Source organism: Urocampus carinirostris, chromosome 18, assembly GCF_059441175.1.
Source record: "Urocampus carinirostris isolate Australia breed hairy pipefish chromosome 18, RoL_Ucar_1.0, whole genome shotgun sequence".
NCBI lineage: Eukaryota > Metazoa > Chordata > Actinopteri > Syngnathiformes > Syngnathidae > Urocampus > Urocampus carinirostris.
Window position 1 is genome coordinate 3,046,331 of NC_142366.1, and position 20,055 is coordinate 3,066,385.

Genomic DNA, 20,055 nt, shown 5'->3' on the forward strand with positions numbered 1-20,055 from the left:
AAATTGTTAGTACATTTTTTGCAGACTAACCAGTTGAATAATATTGTCTTTATTTTCATTGATTTCAACGTAGTGTGCAATACATTGTTCACAGCTCAATTAAACTTGGACCATGAGGATAAACATGATAAAAGCCTTAAATAAAAAAACTCCAGAGAAGATTTTTAACCCGCAAGCCTGAAAGTAGGTCAAGCAGGCGAAAAGTCAGTTTGGCCATACTCGCCAGCTGTTTATCTGATTATCTATTATTATGTTTAGCTGATTATCATGTGACAAATCACTAAAATGGTAAAAAGCAAATCACATAACAGCCACCATCCTGCGCATATCCTATAATTTCTGCATCTTTGACATGTGACGTAATTACATGATCATTACTTATCTCTTCCCAAATGCGTTGAATCTTTTTATGAAAGCTCCAATGTGTAATATTTGACCCTTATATGGCAGTGTGTTGTCTGGTGCGATCAACGGCCAGTGATGGATGGGGTGGCGGCAAGATGCTGGACAAAATGGCGTTGGCCATAGGGATTCCGCGGTGTAAAAGACAATTCTCTAGCTCTGATTTTCTAATAAAACTAATATTCATATGATAGTTCATGTATTTTTGCCCAGTATTCAACCCAATGTTTTTTTTTACTTATTTCACCATTAGGAAGCACTAAATATAAATGGGTGGGTAGAACCATCCGAAGCCCATGAGAGCTGCTACGGTGTTATCTTTATGTGCAGCAATAATCTTGGAGAAATAGGCTTTTTAGCTAAGGTTAGCAAGATCTGCTTTAAAATTCAGAAAGCTGTCCTACCAGGTCTGACTTTTGCATTCAAGTTTCCTGCAGCATCCTGGAAGGGGGTTTACCTCAAGTGCGGCCCCTTCTTATGATTTCCTTATTTCCCTCATTCTGGTTTTATTACATTTTTCCCTTGCCCTCATGTAGTTTTTAGATCAGGAGATTGTGTAATGGTAGTCTGCACAGCCCTATCAGACTTCTTAAGATTAAGATAGATAGATAGATAGATAGATAGATAGATAGATAGATAGATACTTTGTTCATCCCCGAAGGGAAATTCACATTTCCAGCAGCATCCCTGAGCTGAGAACAATCGAGAACAATCGAAAATAACACTGGAGCTGCTGGAGTGGCTGCCATTCGTGACGGCGCCGGAAGAAAAGATTCAATTTGAATCATTTACAAACAAACAAACAATTGAATCATGTACAAACAAACAAACAAAATATTCATGTTTCAATAAGTGGAGTGTTAATAAAATATTTCTGATACTGATATAACCAGATAAAACTAATTTTAAGTTACCGCATACAAAATAATAATTAAACGTTTACCCAGACAATAATGTTTATTAAAATATATAACTAATAAACATTTAGCACTTTTTGGGACCCATTATTATGGGCAAAAAAGGCAATAAAACAGACTACAGCTACGTTCACACAGCAGAGGTTAATTTTCAATTCCTTTTTTGGGATAAAAGCCGATGTTTTTGTGAGATTGTTCAAATTACCAAGAGTGTTACAAATAGACATAACTTGACTTGACTTTGGTGCGCAGGTCTGAAAAGCTTATGCTTCCTGTCGCTGGACCAGACCAAAGTGACGGATGGCGGGTTGACAGAGTATCTGCGCTCGGCAGCGCCGTGCCTATCGCAGCTCAGCCTCAATCAGACGGCAATCAGTGAAGTCACCTTGGCCGCCCTGCAAGCTTGCGTGCCGCAGCTGCGGATGCTCAGCATCAAGCAGACTCAGGTATTTGGAGACAACTGCTACATGAGGGAACTGTTTTTGTTCTGGTAAATGCCATCATGTGGTAGAGTAGAGGGATATCTACCTAAAAATTTGGACTACAAGCCGCTACTTTTTTCCTACATTTCAAACACTGTAGCTTTAAATACGGTTCGAGTTCTTTCTTTTTCGCGAGGCGATGGTTGCAAGGGTCTTTCTACCAGCCTTCCTGTGCGGAGTTTGCATGTTCTCCGTGTGCTTGCGTGGGTTTCCTCTGGGCACTCAGATTTCCTCCAACATTACCAGCTCAGTAGCCTAGATGGTAAGGCGCCCGCTTTGAGACTGGGAGGTCGGTGGTTCGCGCCCCGGCCGAGTCATTCCTAAGACTTAAAAAGTGGTCGGCGGCGCCCTCTGTTGGCTGCGGCTGCATCGGCTCGCTACAACGGGTCAGGTGCAATCGACATTTCGTTCTGTGTACATTGTTACACAGAATGACAATACAAGGAAATTATTATTATTATTATTATTATTCCAAAAAACATGTGTGGCAGGTTAATTGGCCGGTCCAAATTGTCTCGAGGTGTGAATGAGCAAGTGCGGTGTCTGTGTCTGTGTGCCCTGAGACTGGCTGGCAACCAGTTTAAGGTGACCCCTATCTACTGCCCAAAGATAGCTGGGATGGGCTCCAGCACCCCCGCGACCGTACTGAGGATAAGCGGTGCAGATGATGGATGCTTGTACAGTGGCTTGCGAAATAATTTGGCCCCCTTAAACTTTGGGACCTTTTGCCACCTTTTAGATTTCAAACATAAAGTTATAAAACTTTAATTTCTTGCGCAGAATCAACAATGAGTGGGACACAATCATGAATTGGAACACACTTTATTGGATATTTTGAACTTTTTTAACAAAAATGGCGGCGCCCCCTATGGCTGCGGCTGGATCTGCTCCCGACAGTTTCTCACATTCTAGTCAAAAACCCCAACCTTCGACTCAGTTTATGAGGGCGAACAAAGACAACTCTAACTGTAGATTAATATACGATCGCAGTTTTTTGCTGGATATGCGAACATCCAGAAATCCAGCGCAAATTTCGACGATCACTCTGGAGTGTTTACTTAGCCTCGGAGTGCTACGTCAACAGAACACAGCGGCCTACAAAGCAGCGAGTAAAAGTGGCAAGCGGAAGCGCTGTGACCGGGGAAGGAAACGAGGTTGTCGGGCCGGGCTAACGGCTCGGATGAAGGCTAAACCCTTCAAAACGCCTCTACCATCCATTTTCCTATCCAACGTCCGCTCCCTGGACAACAAACTGGACCATTTACAATTGGAATTCTCATCGAACCGCGAGTTGACGAACTGTTGTGCTTTAATTCTGACGGAGACATGGCTAAACTCATCTATCCCGAATGACGCTGTTAGCATTGTGGGGCTAACTGCTTTCCGCGCCGATAGAAGCGGCGAGCTCACCGGCAAAAGAAAGGGAGGCGGTCTATGCATTTATACAAACAACAACTGGTGTAGAAATGCGAAGATAATCTCGAATCACTGCTCACGAGACATTGAACTTTTGACGGTGATCTGCAGACCCTTCTACCTACCGAGGGAGTTTAGCGCGACCATCATTACTGCCGTGTACGTGCCCCCCAGCGCTAATACGAAGGAGGCAATGGACGTTCTCTACCGAACTGTGAGTGAACTGCAGCATGCTTACACTGAGTGCATTTTTATTGCGGCGGGGGACTTTAACCAGGCCAATATGAAAACAGTTCTCCCGCATTTCCATCAGCATGTAAATTTTGCTACAAGAGGTAGGAACACATTAGACCTGGCCTACACAAACATCAAAGGTGCATATAAAGCAGCCCCCCGCCCCCACCTTGGCTCATCAGATCACCTTTCTGTTATGCTAATTCCAGCATACAAGCCCCTGCTGACCAGAGAAAAACCTACAGTGAAGCAGGTGAGGGTGTGGTCTGAGGGGGCAATGGAGGCACTACAGGACTGCTTTGATTGCACTGATTGGGACATGTTTAAATCGGCTGCCACTTACAACAACAAAATAAATATAGATGAGTACGCCATTTCTGTGTCAGCCTATATCAGTAAATGTGCAGAAGACGTCAGCAATACCAAAACTATATGCACCCGTGCCAATCAGAAGCCCTGGATGACTGCTGAGATACGCAAACAACTAAAAGTACGGAACCTTGTCTTTAAATCTGGTGACATGGAGGCGCTGAGATCACCGAGGGCTAACCTGAACCGTGCTATCAGACTAGCAAAGCGAACGTACAGTCAAAAAATCCAGGAACGTTTCCTCAACAAAACCAACACCAGGGATATGTGGAAAGGCATTCAGGCCATTACCAAATACAAGCCAACCACCGCCCCAGTGCAGGACACTAGCATGGACTTTCTGAATGACCTCAACAAATTCTTTGGAAGGTTCGAGGCACAAAACGGCACCACTGCAGCGAAAGCGGTTCCAAATCAGGACGAAAGAGCACTCCACCTGGACTCATCTGACGTGAGGAAGACCCTGAGAAGGGTCAACACAAGGAAGGCTCCAGGCCCGGACAACATTCCGGGGCGGGTACTTAGGGAGTGCGCCGATCAGCTGGCTTGTGTACTAACAGACATTTTCAACACCTCGCTAGACCAAGCCAAAGTACCATCATGCTTCAAATTTGCCAACATCATCCCAGTGCCAAAGAAACCCCAGATCTTATCATTCAACGATTACCGGCCCGTTGCACTGACTCCTATCATAATGAAGTGCTTTGAGAGACTGGTTAAAGAGCACATCACCTCCAGTCTCCCCTCCTCATTCGACCCCTTTCAGTTTGCCTACAGGACAAACCGCTCCACCAGGGATGCCATCTCCTCTGCGCTTCACCTGAGCCTGACACATCTAGAGGAGAAGAACACCCATGTGCGGATGCTGTTCCTGGACTTCAGTTCAGCATTCAACACCATCATCCCACAACATCTGGTAGACAAAATGAGACTCCTGGGTTTCAACACCCCCCTGCGGAACTGGCTGCTGGACTTCCTCTGTGACAGACCCCAATCAGTGCGGATAGGTCAGAACAGTTCAGATGTCATCTACCTCAGCACGGGCTCCCCCCAAGGCTGCGTCCTAAGCCCCTTGCTGTTCACCTTGATGACACACGACTGCGTCCCTAGGTCCGCCACAAACCACATCGTGAAGTATGCTGACGACACAACAGTGGTGGGCCTCATCAGGGATGACAACGACCTAGCCTACAGAGAGGAGGTGGAGCAGTTGGTGGGCTGGTGCAGGGACAACAGCCTGGTCCTGAATGTTGACAAAACTAAAGAGATCATTGTCGACTTTAGGAAAAACCAGCCCAACCATGCCCCACTTTGCATCAACAACAAGGCTGTGGAGGTTGTCAGCAGTATCAAGTTCTTAGGGGTGCACATTACAAACAAACTCACCTGGTCCGTGAACACTGCATCACTGGTTAAGAGGGCACAGCAGCGCCTGTACTTCCTGCGGAGGATGAGGAGAGCCCACCTGCCCCCACCCTCCCTCATCACATTCTACAGGGGCACCATAGAGAGTATCCTGACCAGCTGTATCTCTGTGTGGTGTGGAGGCTGCAGCGCTACCGACTGGGGTAGTGTGAGGAGGGTAACGAGGACAGCAGAGAAAATAATCGGGACTACACTTCCCTCCATTCAGGACATTGGCCAGAAGCGCTGCCTATCCCATGCTAAGAACATTACCGTGGACCCCTCTCACCCCCATCATGGACTGTTCACTCTGCTAGCCTCTGGGAAGAGGTTCTGCAGTGTGCGGTGCAGGACCACCAGGCTCCGCAATAGTCTAGTCCCCCTGGCCATTAGACTGTTAAATGGTCAATCTAACATATAGTTAACTTAAATCTAAACGGCTGCTAATCTGACTTTTTGCACTACTGGCAGTTTTTTATAGCTTGCCACTCATTGCACATTGCTCTCTGCACTATGGTAATTACAGCGTTATTGTTACAGTGTTAATGTTACTGTGTACCTGACTTGTTAACCTGACTGCCCATTTTGCACATCTGGTCAGCTACTCTTCTTGCACTATCGGCACTATGGTAAAATACTATACGTAGCCAATTACAATACAACTTTATTTATATCTGTACATTCAAGGAAACTGTGGGGGTCAGATGCATCGACATTTCGTTCTGTATACACGTGTACTAGAATGACAATAAAGTAGATCTGAATCTGAATCTGAATCTGAAATAAATAATGAAAAAGTTGGTGTGCAAAATTATTCAGCCCCATTGAGTTACAGCAATTACAGCTGCAAGTCGCTTGGGGTATGTCTCTATCAGTTTTGCACATCAAGAAACTGATATTTTTGCCCATTCCTCCTTGCAAAACAGCTCGAGCTTTGTGAGGTTGGATGGAAAGCGTTTGTTAACAGCAGTTTTTAGTTCTTTCCATAGATTCTCAATTGGATTGAGGTCTGGACTTTGACTTGGCCATTCTAACACCTTGATGTGTTTTTTGGTGAACCATTCCATTGTAGTTTTTGCCTTATGTATTAGATCTCTGTTTGACCCTCACTTTTTCGTTTTTTATTTGTTAAAAACGTTTAAAATATCCAATAAAGTGTGTTCCACTTTGTGATTGTGTCCCACTTATTGTTGATGCTTCACAAGAAATTACAGTTTATTATCTTGATGTTTGAAGTCTGAAATATGGCATAAGGTCACAAAGTTCAAGGGGGCCAAATAGTTTCGCAAGCCACTGTATGTCTTTAGTATTAAAAACAAATGACAAAATGCACACAATAAAATACTTACAATTTTGATTTAACCAATTTAGACACAGATCCTTTAAGTCAAGTCATGTTTATTTGCATATCCCTTAATCACAAAGAGTCTCAAAGGGCTGCACAGATCAAAGACTCCCCTGATATTGTCAACATAAAATATACTGGACTGTCTCAGAAAATTAGAATATTGTGATAAAGTTCTTTATTTTCTGTAATGCAATTAAAAAAACAAAAATGTCATACATTCTGGATTCATTACACATCAACTGAACTATTTCAAGGCTTTTATTATTTGAATATTGCTGATTTTGGCTTACAGCTGAAAAAAACTCAAAAATCCTATCTCAAAATATTAGAATACTTCCTCAGACCAAGTAAAAAAAATAATTTTATAACAGCAAAACTAAATCAAACATTTGAAAATGTCCATTGATGCACTCAGTACTTGGTTGGAAATCCTTTTGCACGGATTACTGCATCAATCTGGCGTGGCATGGAGGCAATCAGCCTGTGGCATAGCTGAGGTGTTATTGATGCCCAGGATGCTTCGATAGCGGCCTTCAGCTCATTTGCATTTGTAGGTCTGGTGTCTTTCATGTTCTTCTTAACAATACCCCACAAATTCTCGATGGGGTTCAGGTCAGGGGAATTAGCAGGCCAATCAAGGACAGTGATGCCATGGTCAGTGCACCAGTTACTGGTGGTTTTGGCACTGTGGGCAGGTGCCAGATCATGCTGGAAAATGAAATCCTCATCTCCATAGAGCTTTTCAGCAGATGGAAGCATGTAGTGCTCTAAAATCTCTTGGTACACAGTTGCATTTACTCTGGACTTGATGAAACACAGTGGACCAACACCACCAGCTGACATGGCTCCCCAAACCATTGCTGACTGTGGGAACTTCACACTGGATTTCAAGCAACTTGGATTTTGCTCCTCTCCAGCCTTTCTCCAGACTCTGGCGCCTTGACTTCCAAATGAAATGCAAAACTTGCTTTCGTCTGAAAAGAGGACTTTGGACCACTCTGCAACTGTCCAGTGCTTCTTCTCCATAGCCCAAGTCAGACGCTTCTTCCGTTGTCTTGAGTTCAGAAGTGGCTTGACCATGGGAATACGGCTATTGTAGCCCATTTCCCGGACACGTCTGTGAACTGTGGCTTTTGATACCTGGACTCCAGCTACAGCCCACTGTCTTTGAAGCTCCCCCAAATTCTGGAAGCGGCTCTTCTTCACAATTTTGTTAAGGCTGCGGTCATCTCTCTTTGGTTGTGCAGCGTTTCCGGCCACATTTTTCCCTTCCAACAGACTTTTTGTGGATATGCTTTGAAACTGCACTCTGTGAACAGCCTGCTCTTTGAGAAATTTCTTTTTGTGTCTTACCCTCCTGATGGAGGGTATCAATGATGGTCCTCTGGACAGCAGTCAGATCAGCAGGCTTCCCCATACTTGTGATTTAGTTTACTGAACCAAGCTGAGTGTTTTTAAGGCTCAGGAAACCCTCGCAAGGTGTTTCGAGTTAATTAGATGATTCAGGTGATTAGTTGAATAGCCTACTTGTATACTTTTTCATGATATTCTAATATTTTGAGATAGGATTTTTGATATTTTTTCAGCTGTAAGCCAAATTCAGCAATATTCAAATAATAAAAGGCTTGAAATAGTTCAGTTGATGTGTAATGAATCCAGAATGTATGACATTTTTGTTTTTTTAATTGCATTACAGAAAATAAAGAACTTTATCACAATATTCAAATTTTCTGAGACAGTCCAGTAGGTTATTCATATGCTATAGAATAGAAGTGTGTTTTAAGCTTAGATTTAAACATTTCCACTGAGGTTGCAGATCGAATCTCGGGGGAAGAGCATTCCACAACACCGGGGCCCGAATGGAGAACGCTCTCAAGTCAAGTCAAGTCAAATTTATTCATATAGCCCTTAATCACAAAAATGTCTCAAAGGACAGTACAGGATTACAACGACACAATTACCTGATCCTAAACCAACATGCGGGCAAGGAACAACCCAAAACCTCAGCGTGAGGAAAAAGAGAAACCTTGAGAAGGGACCTCACAAGTGGTATCCCCTTTCAGGATGACCAGGGTGAATTACATTTAGCATTACAGTACACAAATATAGTAAACACTAGGTAACATGTTGAAAATTTGTCCGAAAAGTGGATGACAGCAGCGACGCCCCGAGCCTGTAAACTAGTCCAGAAAGTCTGACGGCCACGACGCAGCTTCCCAGCTGGTCCATGCAGGCGTTGACATGCTTCAGGTCAAACGCTGGTCCGCTGACTCATCTCAAATTGTCCTTCTCCTTCGTATCACCATCAGGCAGGCAGTCGGAAAAAGACAGGACAATACAGAATATGAAATAATCATCATGGCGGCGCCCTGTTCGGCTGCGGCTGCATCGGCTTGCAACGTTTTTTTTACACGTCGGCCATAAGATCCAGTCTTCGACTCAGTTTTGATGGCGCACAAAGTCGGCTCGAACTGCAGATTAAGATACGATCGCAGTTTTTTTTGCTGGATATGCGATCATCCAGACATCAAGCGCTCTGTGTTTATTAGCCACGGACTGCTATGTCAACAAGACCCAGCGGCCTACAAAGCAGCGAAGCAGAGTGGCAACACAGCGGCGTGACCGCCGAACGAGGACATCAAGCGCTCGGTGCTACGACCACTCGACATAAAGCGCTCGGTGCTACGACCACTCGGGAGTGCTTATTAGCCACGGACTGCTATGTCAACAAGACCCAGCGGCCTACAAAGCAGCGAAGCAGAGTGGCAAGACAGCGGCGTAACGAGGAAGCGGGCCGGGCTAACAGCTAGGCTAAAGGCTAACCCCTCTAACATCCATTTTGCTCTCCAACGTTCGCTCTCTGGACAATAAACTGGACCATTTAACAACTGGAAGTGGCATCGAACCGCGAGATGACGAACTGCTGCGCTAAAATTCTGACGAAGACATGGTTAATCTTATCTATCCCGGCTGACGTTCAAAGAACCTGTGCGGGTCAGATGTATCGACATTTCGTTCTGTATACACGTGTACACGAATGACAATAAAGTAAATCTGAATCTGAATCTGAATGAGGTGGCATCAATCATAAGCTTTGGAATAGAAGTGTGTCTTAAGCCTTGATTTAAAGACTTCCATTAAGGTTGCAGATCTTATCTCCGGGGGCAGGGCATTCCATAGCACCGGGGCCCGGATGGAGAACGCTCTCAAGCCTGCAGACTTCTTGGCTCTCGGAGTCACAAGTAGACCGGCATTTTCCGAGCGCAGACTCCGTGCAAGAACATAGGGGAAAACCAAATTTGAGACATAAGTGGGCGCACGTCCATTGAAACATTTGTATGTTAGTAAGAGAACCTTAAAGTCACATCTTAAGTGGACTGGGAGCCAGTGCAAGTTGGCCAATACAGGAGTAATATGCTCAAACTTTTTGGTCTTAGTTAAAAGTCTAGCTGCTGCATTCTGAACCAGCTGCAAACTTTTGATGCTAGACATCGGGAGACCGGAAAACAATAAATTACAGTAATCAAGACGAGAAGTAATAAACGCATGAATTAAAACCTCTGCATCTGATTGGGACAGCATCGAACGACTCTTCGCAATATTACGTAGGTGGTAGAAAGCTATTTTAGTAATATTTTTCACGTGTGACTGAAACTTCAGATTAGGATCAAATATAACACCTAGATTTTTGACCGAGTCACTATGGGTGATATTACATTTGTCTAGGTTCAGGGTAGTGTTTGAAAACAACTCACGACAGAGAGCTAGAACAATAATCAACATTTCAGTTTTTTCTGGGTTATGGCGCAAAAAATTAAGTGACATCCATCTTTGATTCTCAGTAAGGCAAGCCTCCAGATTTCTACAACGTAACTGTCCAGTTGTCTCCAGTGGCACATACAGTTGAGTGTCATCTGCATAGCAATGGAAACTAATATTACCGGTATACTTGCGGATAATGTCACCAATCGGAATCATATAAATACTAAAAAGAAGGGGGCCAAGTACAGATCCCTGTGGAACACCACAGGGGACATTAGATTATTTAGAGGTCAGATTGCCATAGTTAACACATTGCATCCTGTCTGACAGTTAGGACCTAAACCATGAGAGTACAGTTCCTGAGATACCAATGCATTCCAGATGAACAAGTAATATGTTGTGGTCGACAGAATCAAAAGCAGCACTGAGATCCAGCAGCAGTAACATTGATGAGGCACCGGAATCTATTGGTAAAAGGAGATCATTGGTTACTTTAGCCAGGGCTGTCTCAGTAGAGTAATTTGCCCTAAATACTGACTGGACAGTTTTAAAGAGGTTATTTTCTGACATGAAGTCATTTAACTGCTGTGCAGGGCCCTTTTCAAGTAATTTTGCAAAAACGGCAGATTTGACACTGGCCTATAATTACCTAGGCTTTCTGGGTCAAGGTTAGGTCGCTTAAGCGTGGGTTTAATGACGGGAGACTTGAAGGCTACAGGAACAATACCCAAGGATAGTGATATATTAATAATATTTAAAAGTGATGATCCTAAGATCCCAAACAGATCCTTCACCAGTGAAGCTGGAAACGGATCAAGCAGGCAAGTAGTTTGTTTGGCCCTAGACCATCTGTGTTAGACTATCAAGGGACAAATCATTGAAACTGGAAAATGTTTCTGAACAACCGCTGACACGGTCCTTACCTAACACCTCCACATCTTTGAGATAGGAGGAGGTTACAAAGCGTTCTTTTAAAATTTCATTCCTGATTAGTTGAATCTTTTTATTAAAAAATTCCATAATGTCATTAGCAGAATAAGTAGAACTATTTGGGTTAAGTTGTTGTCTGGTAAGTTTCGCCATTGTGTCAAAAAAAAAAAATTCGGATTATTCTTATGTTTAACAATAATCTTAGAGAAAAACGATGCATTAGCTGAGGCAAGAGCTACTTTATATATCAGCAAGCTGTCACACCAGGCCAGTCGGAAGACCTCCAGCTTTGTAGTGCGCCATTTTCGTTCAACTTTTCTGCAACCTTGTTTGAGTGACCTGGTTTCTTCAGTAAACCAAGGTGTATGTTTCTTAGGTCGAAATTTATGCCTTAGGGGCGCCACAGAATCAAGAACATTAACCAAAGCAGTATCAAAGTTGTTTGTAAGTGAGTCAACAAACCCAGTGTACGAAGGTAAGGCTGCAGTTACTATAGGTAATAGTTCTTCTAAAGCTAATGCCGTTGTAGGGCGGATATTGCGACTGCTAAAGCCTAAATTTTCCTTATCACAAACATTAAACAGCACCTCACACTTAACTATATAGTGATCAGAGATTAGCATTAGGACACAGTAACACTGTAACATTTGAGGCTACTACGCCACGGGTCAGAACAAGATCTAGTATTCCCATCTTTATGAGTGGGCACATCAAATATTTGATTGAAACCAAATGTATCAATCAGTGACTTAAAAGCAATTGCAAGTGAATTTGATGTGGAGTTTATGTGAACATTAAAATCACCAATAATTACAACACTGTCCGCATAAGTTACTAAGTCTGTTAACAGTTCAGAAAATTCATCCAAAAAAATTGAGTATGGTCCAGGTGGGCGATACACAACAACTACATAAATTGGTGTTGGCTTTAAGAACCTCATAACAAGTGCTTCAAACGTTTTAAAAATTGTAGGGGTACCAGGAGTAAATTTCAACTTACCTTCCGATATAAGAGCAACGCCTCCACCTTTTTTGCATGGTCGTGCCAAGTGCGAACTCACAAAGTTAGGGGGAGAAGCCTCATTTAACACTACAAACTCATGTGGTTTTAACCAGGACTCACAAAGGCCAATAAGGTTAAGATTTTGTTCATTGATGAGGTCATTGACAAGTAAAGCTTTAGAGGGTAGTGATCTAATATTCAGAAGGCCAAGCTTCAGCGGATCTCCTCTTGTCTCTTGGGATCACTAGTAGACCAGCATTTTCAGAGCGTAGGCTCCTGACCAGATCATAGGGCGAAAATAAATAAATGAATAATAACTGAAGGCTCTTGATTTTGGACTTCAGGAGACCGGAGAGTAGTACATTACAGTAATCGAGACGGGAGGTAACAAACGCATGAATTATAATCTCCGCATCCAACTGAGACAGCATTGGGCGAATTTTAGCAATGTTGCGAAGATGGAAAAAAAGTTGTTCTAGTATTATTCTTAATGTGTTTTTGAAAGGACAGATTGGGGTCAAATATGACACCTAAATTTGTGACTGAGTCACGCTGGGTGATATTACATTTGCCAATGTTCCGAGCTGTCTTTGTGAACAAGTCACGGCATTTAGATGGACCCCCCTAGCATTTCGGTCTTTTCAGAGTTAAGGTGCAAGAAGTTAAGTGTCATCCATTCTTTTATCTCAGTGAGGCAGGCCTCCAAATTTCCACAGTTTAGTGTGGAAGATTCCTCCATCGGAAGATATCGTTGAGTGTCATCAATGAATGAGCAATGAATACTGATATTATACTTGCAAATAATATGACCTAATGGAAGCATGTAAAAGCTGAAAAGAAGGGGATCAAGTACTGAACCCTGCGGAACACCACAGGTAACACTAAGGGGCTCAGATGTTATTTCACCATATTTAACACAGTGCGTCCTATCTGTGAGGTAGGATCTGAACCATAAGAGGACGGTTCCTAAGAGACCAATCCATTTTTCCAACCGTTCTAGTAAGATATTATGGTCCACAGTGTCAAACGCAGCACTAAGGTCCAGCAGCGCCTGAGTCCATTGCCAGTAGAAAATCATTGGTCACCTTAATCAGGGCTGTCTCAGTAGAGTGGTTAGCCCTGAATCCTGATTGCATAGATTCGAAAAGATTGTTCTCGGATATAAAATCATTCAGCTGCTGTGCCACAACTTTTTCAAGTATTTAAGAAAGAAATGGTAGGTTTGACACAGGTCTATAATTGCATAGGCTTTCTGGATCAAGGTTGGGTCGTTTCAGTGTAGGTTTGATAACAGCTGACTTAAAGGCTGCTGGAACTACACCTGAGGAGAGTTTATAATATTTAGAACTGAAAGTCCAAGGACCCCAAAAAGACTTTTAATCTGCGAACCTGGAAGCGGTTCAAACAGGCAAGTAGTCTGTCCGTATTCACCACCAGTTTAAGATTATCAAGTGACAGATCACTAAATCGGGAAAAAGTCCCTGGACAGCGACCATGTCGCGCATCTATAGATTTCAGACCTTTAATAAGTGATATATTAACATAGTTTCAAAGAGGTCCGTTGTCTGACTGTACCACATCACAGTAACCAATAAATTTTTTCCGAAATTAGCGCAACACCGCCACCCTTTTTTAAAAAGCGTGCTACATGACAGCTCCCGTAGTCTTGAGGGGAAGCCTCATTTAACGGTAAAAACTCATCCGGTCTCAACCAAGTTTCACAGAGATCAATCAGGTTAAGTTTGTGATCACGAATAATATTATCAACAATTAGAGCTTTAGGAGCAAGCGATCTAATATCTAAAAGAACAAATTTTAGCTTTGCTGAATCATTGAACTTAGCCGAAGTCTAAGATGGAAAAAAGCTGTTCTAGTAATATTCTTAACGTGTGTTTTAAAGGACAGATTGGGGTCAAATATGAAACCTAAATTTTTGACTGGGTGACCCTGGGTGATATTAACCCGATGCAGTGGTACAGTCAGACAACGGAACTCGTCAAACAACCTGACAGTTTGGTGCAAGAGATGGGTGTTCTACAATGTTTACATAAGGATCTTGACTATTTTGTTTATGGAAGCTTTGTCTTTGACACCACAAGCTCTATACAGTTTTCCTTTACTCTGTAAGCATTTTTTGTTAAAATATTTAGGACAGCTTTACGGCAAATTTACAGTTCAACAGTGTTGAAATAAAGTACTTGAATATAGTTGGTATAAAATTTATCTTTGGCATTACATTCTGTATGCATGTTTTACTGTACTTGTTAAAGGCCACACCATTTGGCATAATAATTTTAATCTTATTTTTCTATGCATATTTTTTTCATATTTACTGCCATTTGTGAAATCTGGATTTAATACATTAATTGCGATTAATCGTGATTAATTTATTTCTAAACTGAGATTAACTAGTTAGTTTATTTCAATCGATTCCCAGCCCTAATGAAAATATGAGTGTATAAAGATATATGGGTACAAAAGTATTGGCGTGTATAAAAAGAGTTTAAAAGGCACATTTAAACCATGATTTCCTTTACATTAAATTTGCCTTTTAACACGGTGTGCCATATGCTTGTAAAAACACTTGAAATTATCCGCATTTATATAGCGCTTTTCAAGTCAGTGACTTCCCAAAGCGCTTTACAATGTGCTCCACATTTCCCAATAGCAGCTGCAAGGCTTGAAATGCTAGCTAAGGCGCTAACCTGCTTATTGGGGGTATTAGGGGTTCAGTGTCTTACCCAAGGACACTTCGACATGTAACACGGACGAGCCGGGATTCGAACTGGGATCCCTTGATCCCAAGACGAGCGCTCTACCTCCTGAACTACTGCCCCCCACTTTAATGGTTCTCTTTTAGGTCTCTGATGTGTCGGCTGTGGCTGAGCTCTCAGGCCTGCAGACGCTCAACCTAGATGGCACCAACGTGACGGAGACCTCGCTGGGGCAGTTGGGCACCCACCAGTCACTCTCCGCCCTCAGTCTGGCAGGGGCCCGGTTGCCGGACGGGGACCGCGCCCTGCAGATCGTCTCAAGTAAATGTATTTTACTGCTGCGAGGACAAAAGCAGCTTGTCGCTGAATGTCATCCGTGCCTCAATAGGACTGCCTTTGACCCACCTGACTCTCCCTGGGCGTCACTCGGTCACGGATGGCGGTTTAGCATTCCTGTCACGCCTGCAGCTATTGGTCGAGCTGGACCTGACAGATTACACACAAGTTACAGACCACGGTATTCATCATCTTCGGGCTTTAAATAGGTATGCATACGTGGAAGTAAGATCGGGCCTAAAAATACTGCTCGACCCGGCCCGTGGGTTTGACCCTTTATTCACAAAATATCATACAGGCCGCTTGGAACTTTATGTTGGCCATGAAAGAGTCAGGAATCATGTTACAGGTGATCAATGTTGGCCCTTCTTTTTTTAAAACCACCCAAACATTCAATATCTGGCAATATCTAAAATAAATATGTGTTAAGACAATGTAATCGTTTAAAAAGAAAAACAAAACAAAAAACATACTTTGATTTTTCATTTTTATAATGAAGTAGAGCCTGGAACTGAACATGAACACATTGTAAGACAACATAAACTGGAAATATAAACTGTTATAAATATATACAAAAAATAGTTTTATTCAACTATTTTTCACCAAGACCAAGCATTTTATGGGCCTGTGTGGTAGATTGTGAAGCAATTGCTGGAGATAGAGGCCAACATCAGTACCCCAATTCAATGCCCCTTTGACAATCAAAACTAATAAAGGATAAAGGTTTCAAATATTTATTTATTTGTTACAGATAACAAAAACTGCATTACAAAGTTGGATGACTTATTATGCCCAGTTTGTGTCATTTGTTGCCTGTGATTGGTCCATTGCTGCACGTGGATGCCTGTGAGATACGATTGTGGGAATTTAATGCCACCTTGTGGGTGTTTTGCAGAATTACTATGGTCCAATTTTTTTTTAATGTATTTTGCTAGAAAGCCTGACTTCTCTTCTTCCAGGTACTGTTTGATTTTTTTTCTTTAGGCCAACAGTCGCAGAGTTATGGTAATTTCAAAAGCAGTCTTATAATGGGGTGCACCTATGGAAATAAAAGGGTAAAATCCCAACTCAACTCTATCCCAGCCAATATTCAATTTGAGGGACCAAGCCTGATGCAAACCCGCATTTTCAAATTTTATTTGTCAGGACTCCTGAGGAGGAAGGGTGATTTTGGCCGACTAAAATCTTAAGCCCGAGCCAAATTTCGGGTCAGGCTTGAGCTTGAAATCTTAACTCTACACAAACGCGTCCTGTTTTACTTTTTACGATTTCATTCTTTTTACTGCGTGTGTTTTACAAGTTTAAAGAAGCTGTCGCTGAGCAACACTCAAGTAACGGATGCCGGGCTCCCCTCCTTGCGCCCCCTGCTGGAGCTGCAGGAGCTCTGCTTGGACCGCACAACTGTCAGCAGTCAAGGAGTGGCAGCCCTCATCACCTGCTTGCCTCATCTCCAGGTCTAGTACTTTTGGTTTAGATACAGTAGACCCCCTGGTTATGGCGTCTCTACTTTTTCACTTTATAGCGTGAACTGTTTTGTCGGCCTGTTGTTACAGCATTTACCCCACCATATGACATCAACACCAAAATAATTGCTCGCCCAATTCACTTTTAGAAAGGCGTGTTCAAATTGGTCATTTTGCAATCCCCACCTTAGAACGGATTCAAGTCTTATCCCGGGGTGTACTGTATGCCCATAAATATACAAAATGCGTTGTTATTAGGATTCTTTGCTGGTCAGGTGTGAGAAAAGCTAGAATTAAATTTATCCAATATAAAATAATCAATAGATAGTATTTCACTTCATCAAGACGTTTCAGTATTGGACCGCTCAAGGATGATTTAAGTTTTAAGTGCAATATTTAGAAGGGTATGCTGATATGCTTTTTGGGAATGCTCCAATATTTCTCTCCTCTGGTAAAATGTTGTTAACTACATGGGAAGATGGTTGAAATGTACGCTTACAAAATCACCAAACTGTGTCTTCACTTGGAAATATCTGCTTTCAAAATACTTAAAACTGGACTCTTGACCTACGCTAGGACTATTAGTATTTTTCTATTGATATTGATATCAATGTTGTAAAACATTTTATGCAACAAGATTAGAAATGGTTCTCTAGGGTAAAATATGTAATTTAAATATTTTGAAGAAAAAGAATACATTAAAGACTATCAGATGAATAGGAAAATTACAACATAGTGCTTAGAAAACTGGTCTAAGTTATAATAATAATATTGCAATAGAGTAGAATAGTGCACTTGAACATTAGTGCAGTGCAAATAAGTGCAGTAACATTAAGCAGCAGAAAAAAATATATAATCAACAAGGTATATGTGGGGGGGGGGGGTTCACAGTTTTGTCCAATTGTATCCATATTTTTTTCAGTTTTATTTTGCAACAACAAAAAATAAACCCAAAATTGTTGCAAGATGTGTTTTCGCAGTTTCCTGTGTTAGTTTCTGGTTGTGATGGCCCTAGGGAAGAAGCTGTCTCTGAGCCTGTATGTCCTAGTTTTGAGGGACCTGTAGCGACTACCAGAGGGCCGGGGTGTGAATCGTCTTTTAATTGTCTTGTAATCGTAATGGCTCTGCCACATTATCACAAGCTGGCAATGTTTTTTGACTGGGTAGAGAGCAGCCCATGCTTTTTTAGGCTGTGTTGATTACTCAATGTATGTTTTTCCTGTCCACTGCTGAGCTCCAAGCACCCCACACTGTGATGCCTTATGCCAGTAATGCTTTCCACGGTGTCTTCGTAGAATGACACTAGCAACAATTTTGAGATACTGGAAGCTCTTTGGTAGCCCAGCAATTACTATTTGGAAAACACTGATGATGGGATGCTATGGCTTGTGAAAACCCCCGGGGAGATTAAACAGGTTGAATGAGCATTGGGATGGTCTTGGTACATTTTTATCCAAACCACGACCCATTGCACCACACTTTTAGTTAAGTACAGGTATATTGCTTTTTCTTTTTCCACATATAATGTTGGACTGCTATTGTGCCTGTCTGTTTTGAGTTTGTCCGGGTTGGGATTTAATTTTTGTATGTAAAATTGTTTAAAAACGTAATTCAACTGTAAACTTAAAAAGGGAGCTTGATTATTGTGCTCATTTGTTTTTGCTTTTTTTTTCTATTTTTCCAGGTTTTGGGCTTGGCCAGCACTCAAGTGGGCGATAACGTAGTGAGGCGAGGTGTCATCCATTGTCCCCAGCTGCTCAAGTTGAATCTCAGCCGCACCAGAATCACAGATAACGGTAGGCGCGCTCACTTGGCCGTGACACTCCGTGTTAAGCTCCTTACTGAAAAAAATTATATGTATATATGTATACGTACATATATAATTAGTCTCAGTTACTCGTTACTTCATTTAAAAATAAATTGGGTTACGCCCCACTTTACTGACTCCCAAAAGTTACACTGAAAGTAACTACAGTGGTATCTTTACATACAAATTCAATTCGTTGTAGGAGTAGCTTCGTAACCTGAAAAACTATGCAAAAGTACAGTTTGATATTTTTTTTTATAAATCATAAAAGAATATCAGACCATGAAACAAATACATGTAAAAGTTAGATTACTGCACATTAATAAAAGCGAGTGGCACATAATGAAAAAGAAAAAAGAATTGATAAGTAATAAAAATATTAATTTACCTTTTTGCTTCGCGTTTCTCAAAAAACAGATACAATGACCTGAAATTTTCATATGTAAAGTCATTCAAATATGGAGGTACGACTGTGGTTACAAATAAATGTATAATCTCATGTTGAAGCTGACTCCTTAATACTGATTCCATATAGTCACAAAGTAAAAGAAATAGAACACCAAATCCAGACATTCAAAGTCAATTTTATTTGTCAATTTCTTCAGATGTAGAATAGAATAGAATATACTATATTATATACTGGACTGTCTCAGAAAAATAGAATATTGTGATAAAGTTCTTTATTTTCTGTAATGCAATTAAAAAAACAAAAATGTCATACATTCTGGATTCATTACACATCAACTGAACTATTTCAAGCCTTTTATTATTTTAATATTGCTGAATTTGGCTTACAGCTTAAGAAAACTCAAAAATCCCATCTCAAAATATTAGAATATCATGAAAAAGTATACAAGTAGGCTATTCAACTAATCACCTGAATCATCTAATTAACTCGAAACACCTTGCGGGGTTTCCTGAGCCTTAAAAACACTCAGCTTGGTTCAGTAAACTAAATCACAAGTATGGGGAAGACTGCTGATCTGACTGCTGTCCAGAGGACCATCATTGATACCCTCCATCAGGAGGGTAAGACACAAAAAGAAATTTCTCAAAGAGCAGGCTGTTCACAGAGTGCAGTTTCAAAGCATATCCACAAAAATTCTGTTTGAAGGGAAAAATGTGGCCGGAAACGCTGCACAACCAAGAGAGATGACCGCAGCCTTAACAAAATTGTGAAGAAGAGCCGCTTCCAGAATTTGGGGGAGCTTCAAAGACAGTGGGCTGAAGCTGGAGTCCAGGTATCAAAAGCCACAGTTCACAGACGTGTCCGGGAAATGGGCTACAATAGCCGTATTCCCATGGTCAAGCCACTTCTAAACTCAAGACAACGAAAGAAGCGTCTGACTTGGGCTATGGAGAAGAAGCACTGGACAGTTGCAGAGTGGTCCAAAGTCCTCTTTTCAGACGAAAGCAAGTTTTGCATTTCATTTGGAAGTCAAGGCGCCAGAGTCTGGAGAAAGGCTGGA

General features: G+C 41.9%; 1 protein-coding gene across 1 annotated transcript in view; it reads left to right on the plus strand.

Moving 5' to 3' along the window:
* LOC148348030 (uncharacterized) overlaps positions 1–20,055 on the plus strand; it is a 49,476-nt gene that overhangs the window by 18,469 nt on the left and 10,952 nt on the right. Inside the window, exons 11-15 of the mRNA XM_088322118.1 lie at positions 1,572–1,765; positions 15,127–15,301; positions 15,369–15,525; positions 16,617–16,770; positions 18,464–18,575. Of these exons, the coding sequence (XP_088178244.1) occupies positions 1,572–1,765; positions 15,127–15,301; positions 15,369–15,525; positions 16,617–16,770; positions 18,464–18,575 (792 nt within the window). The remainder of the gene's footprint in view (positions 1–1,571; positions 1,766–15,126; positions 15,302–15,368; positions 15,526–16,616; positions 16,771–18,463; positions 18,576–20,055) is intronic.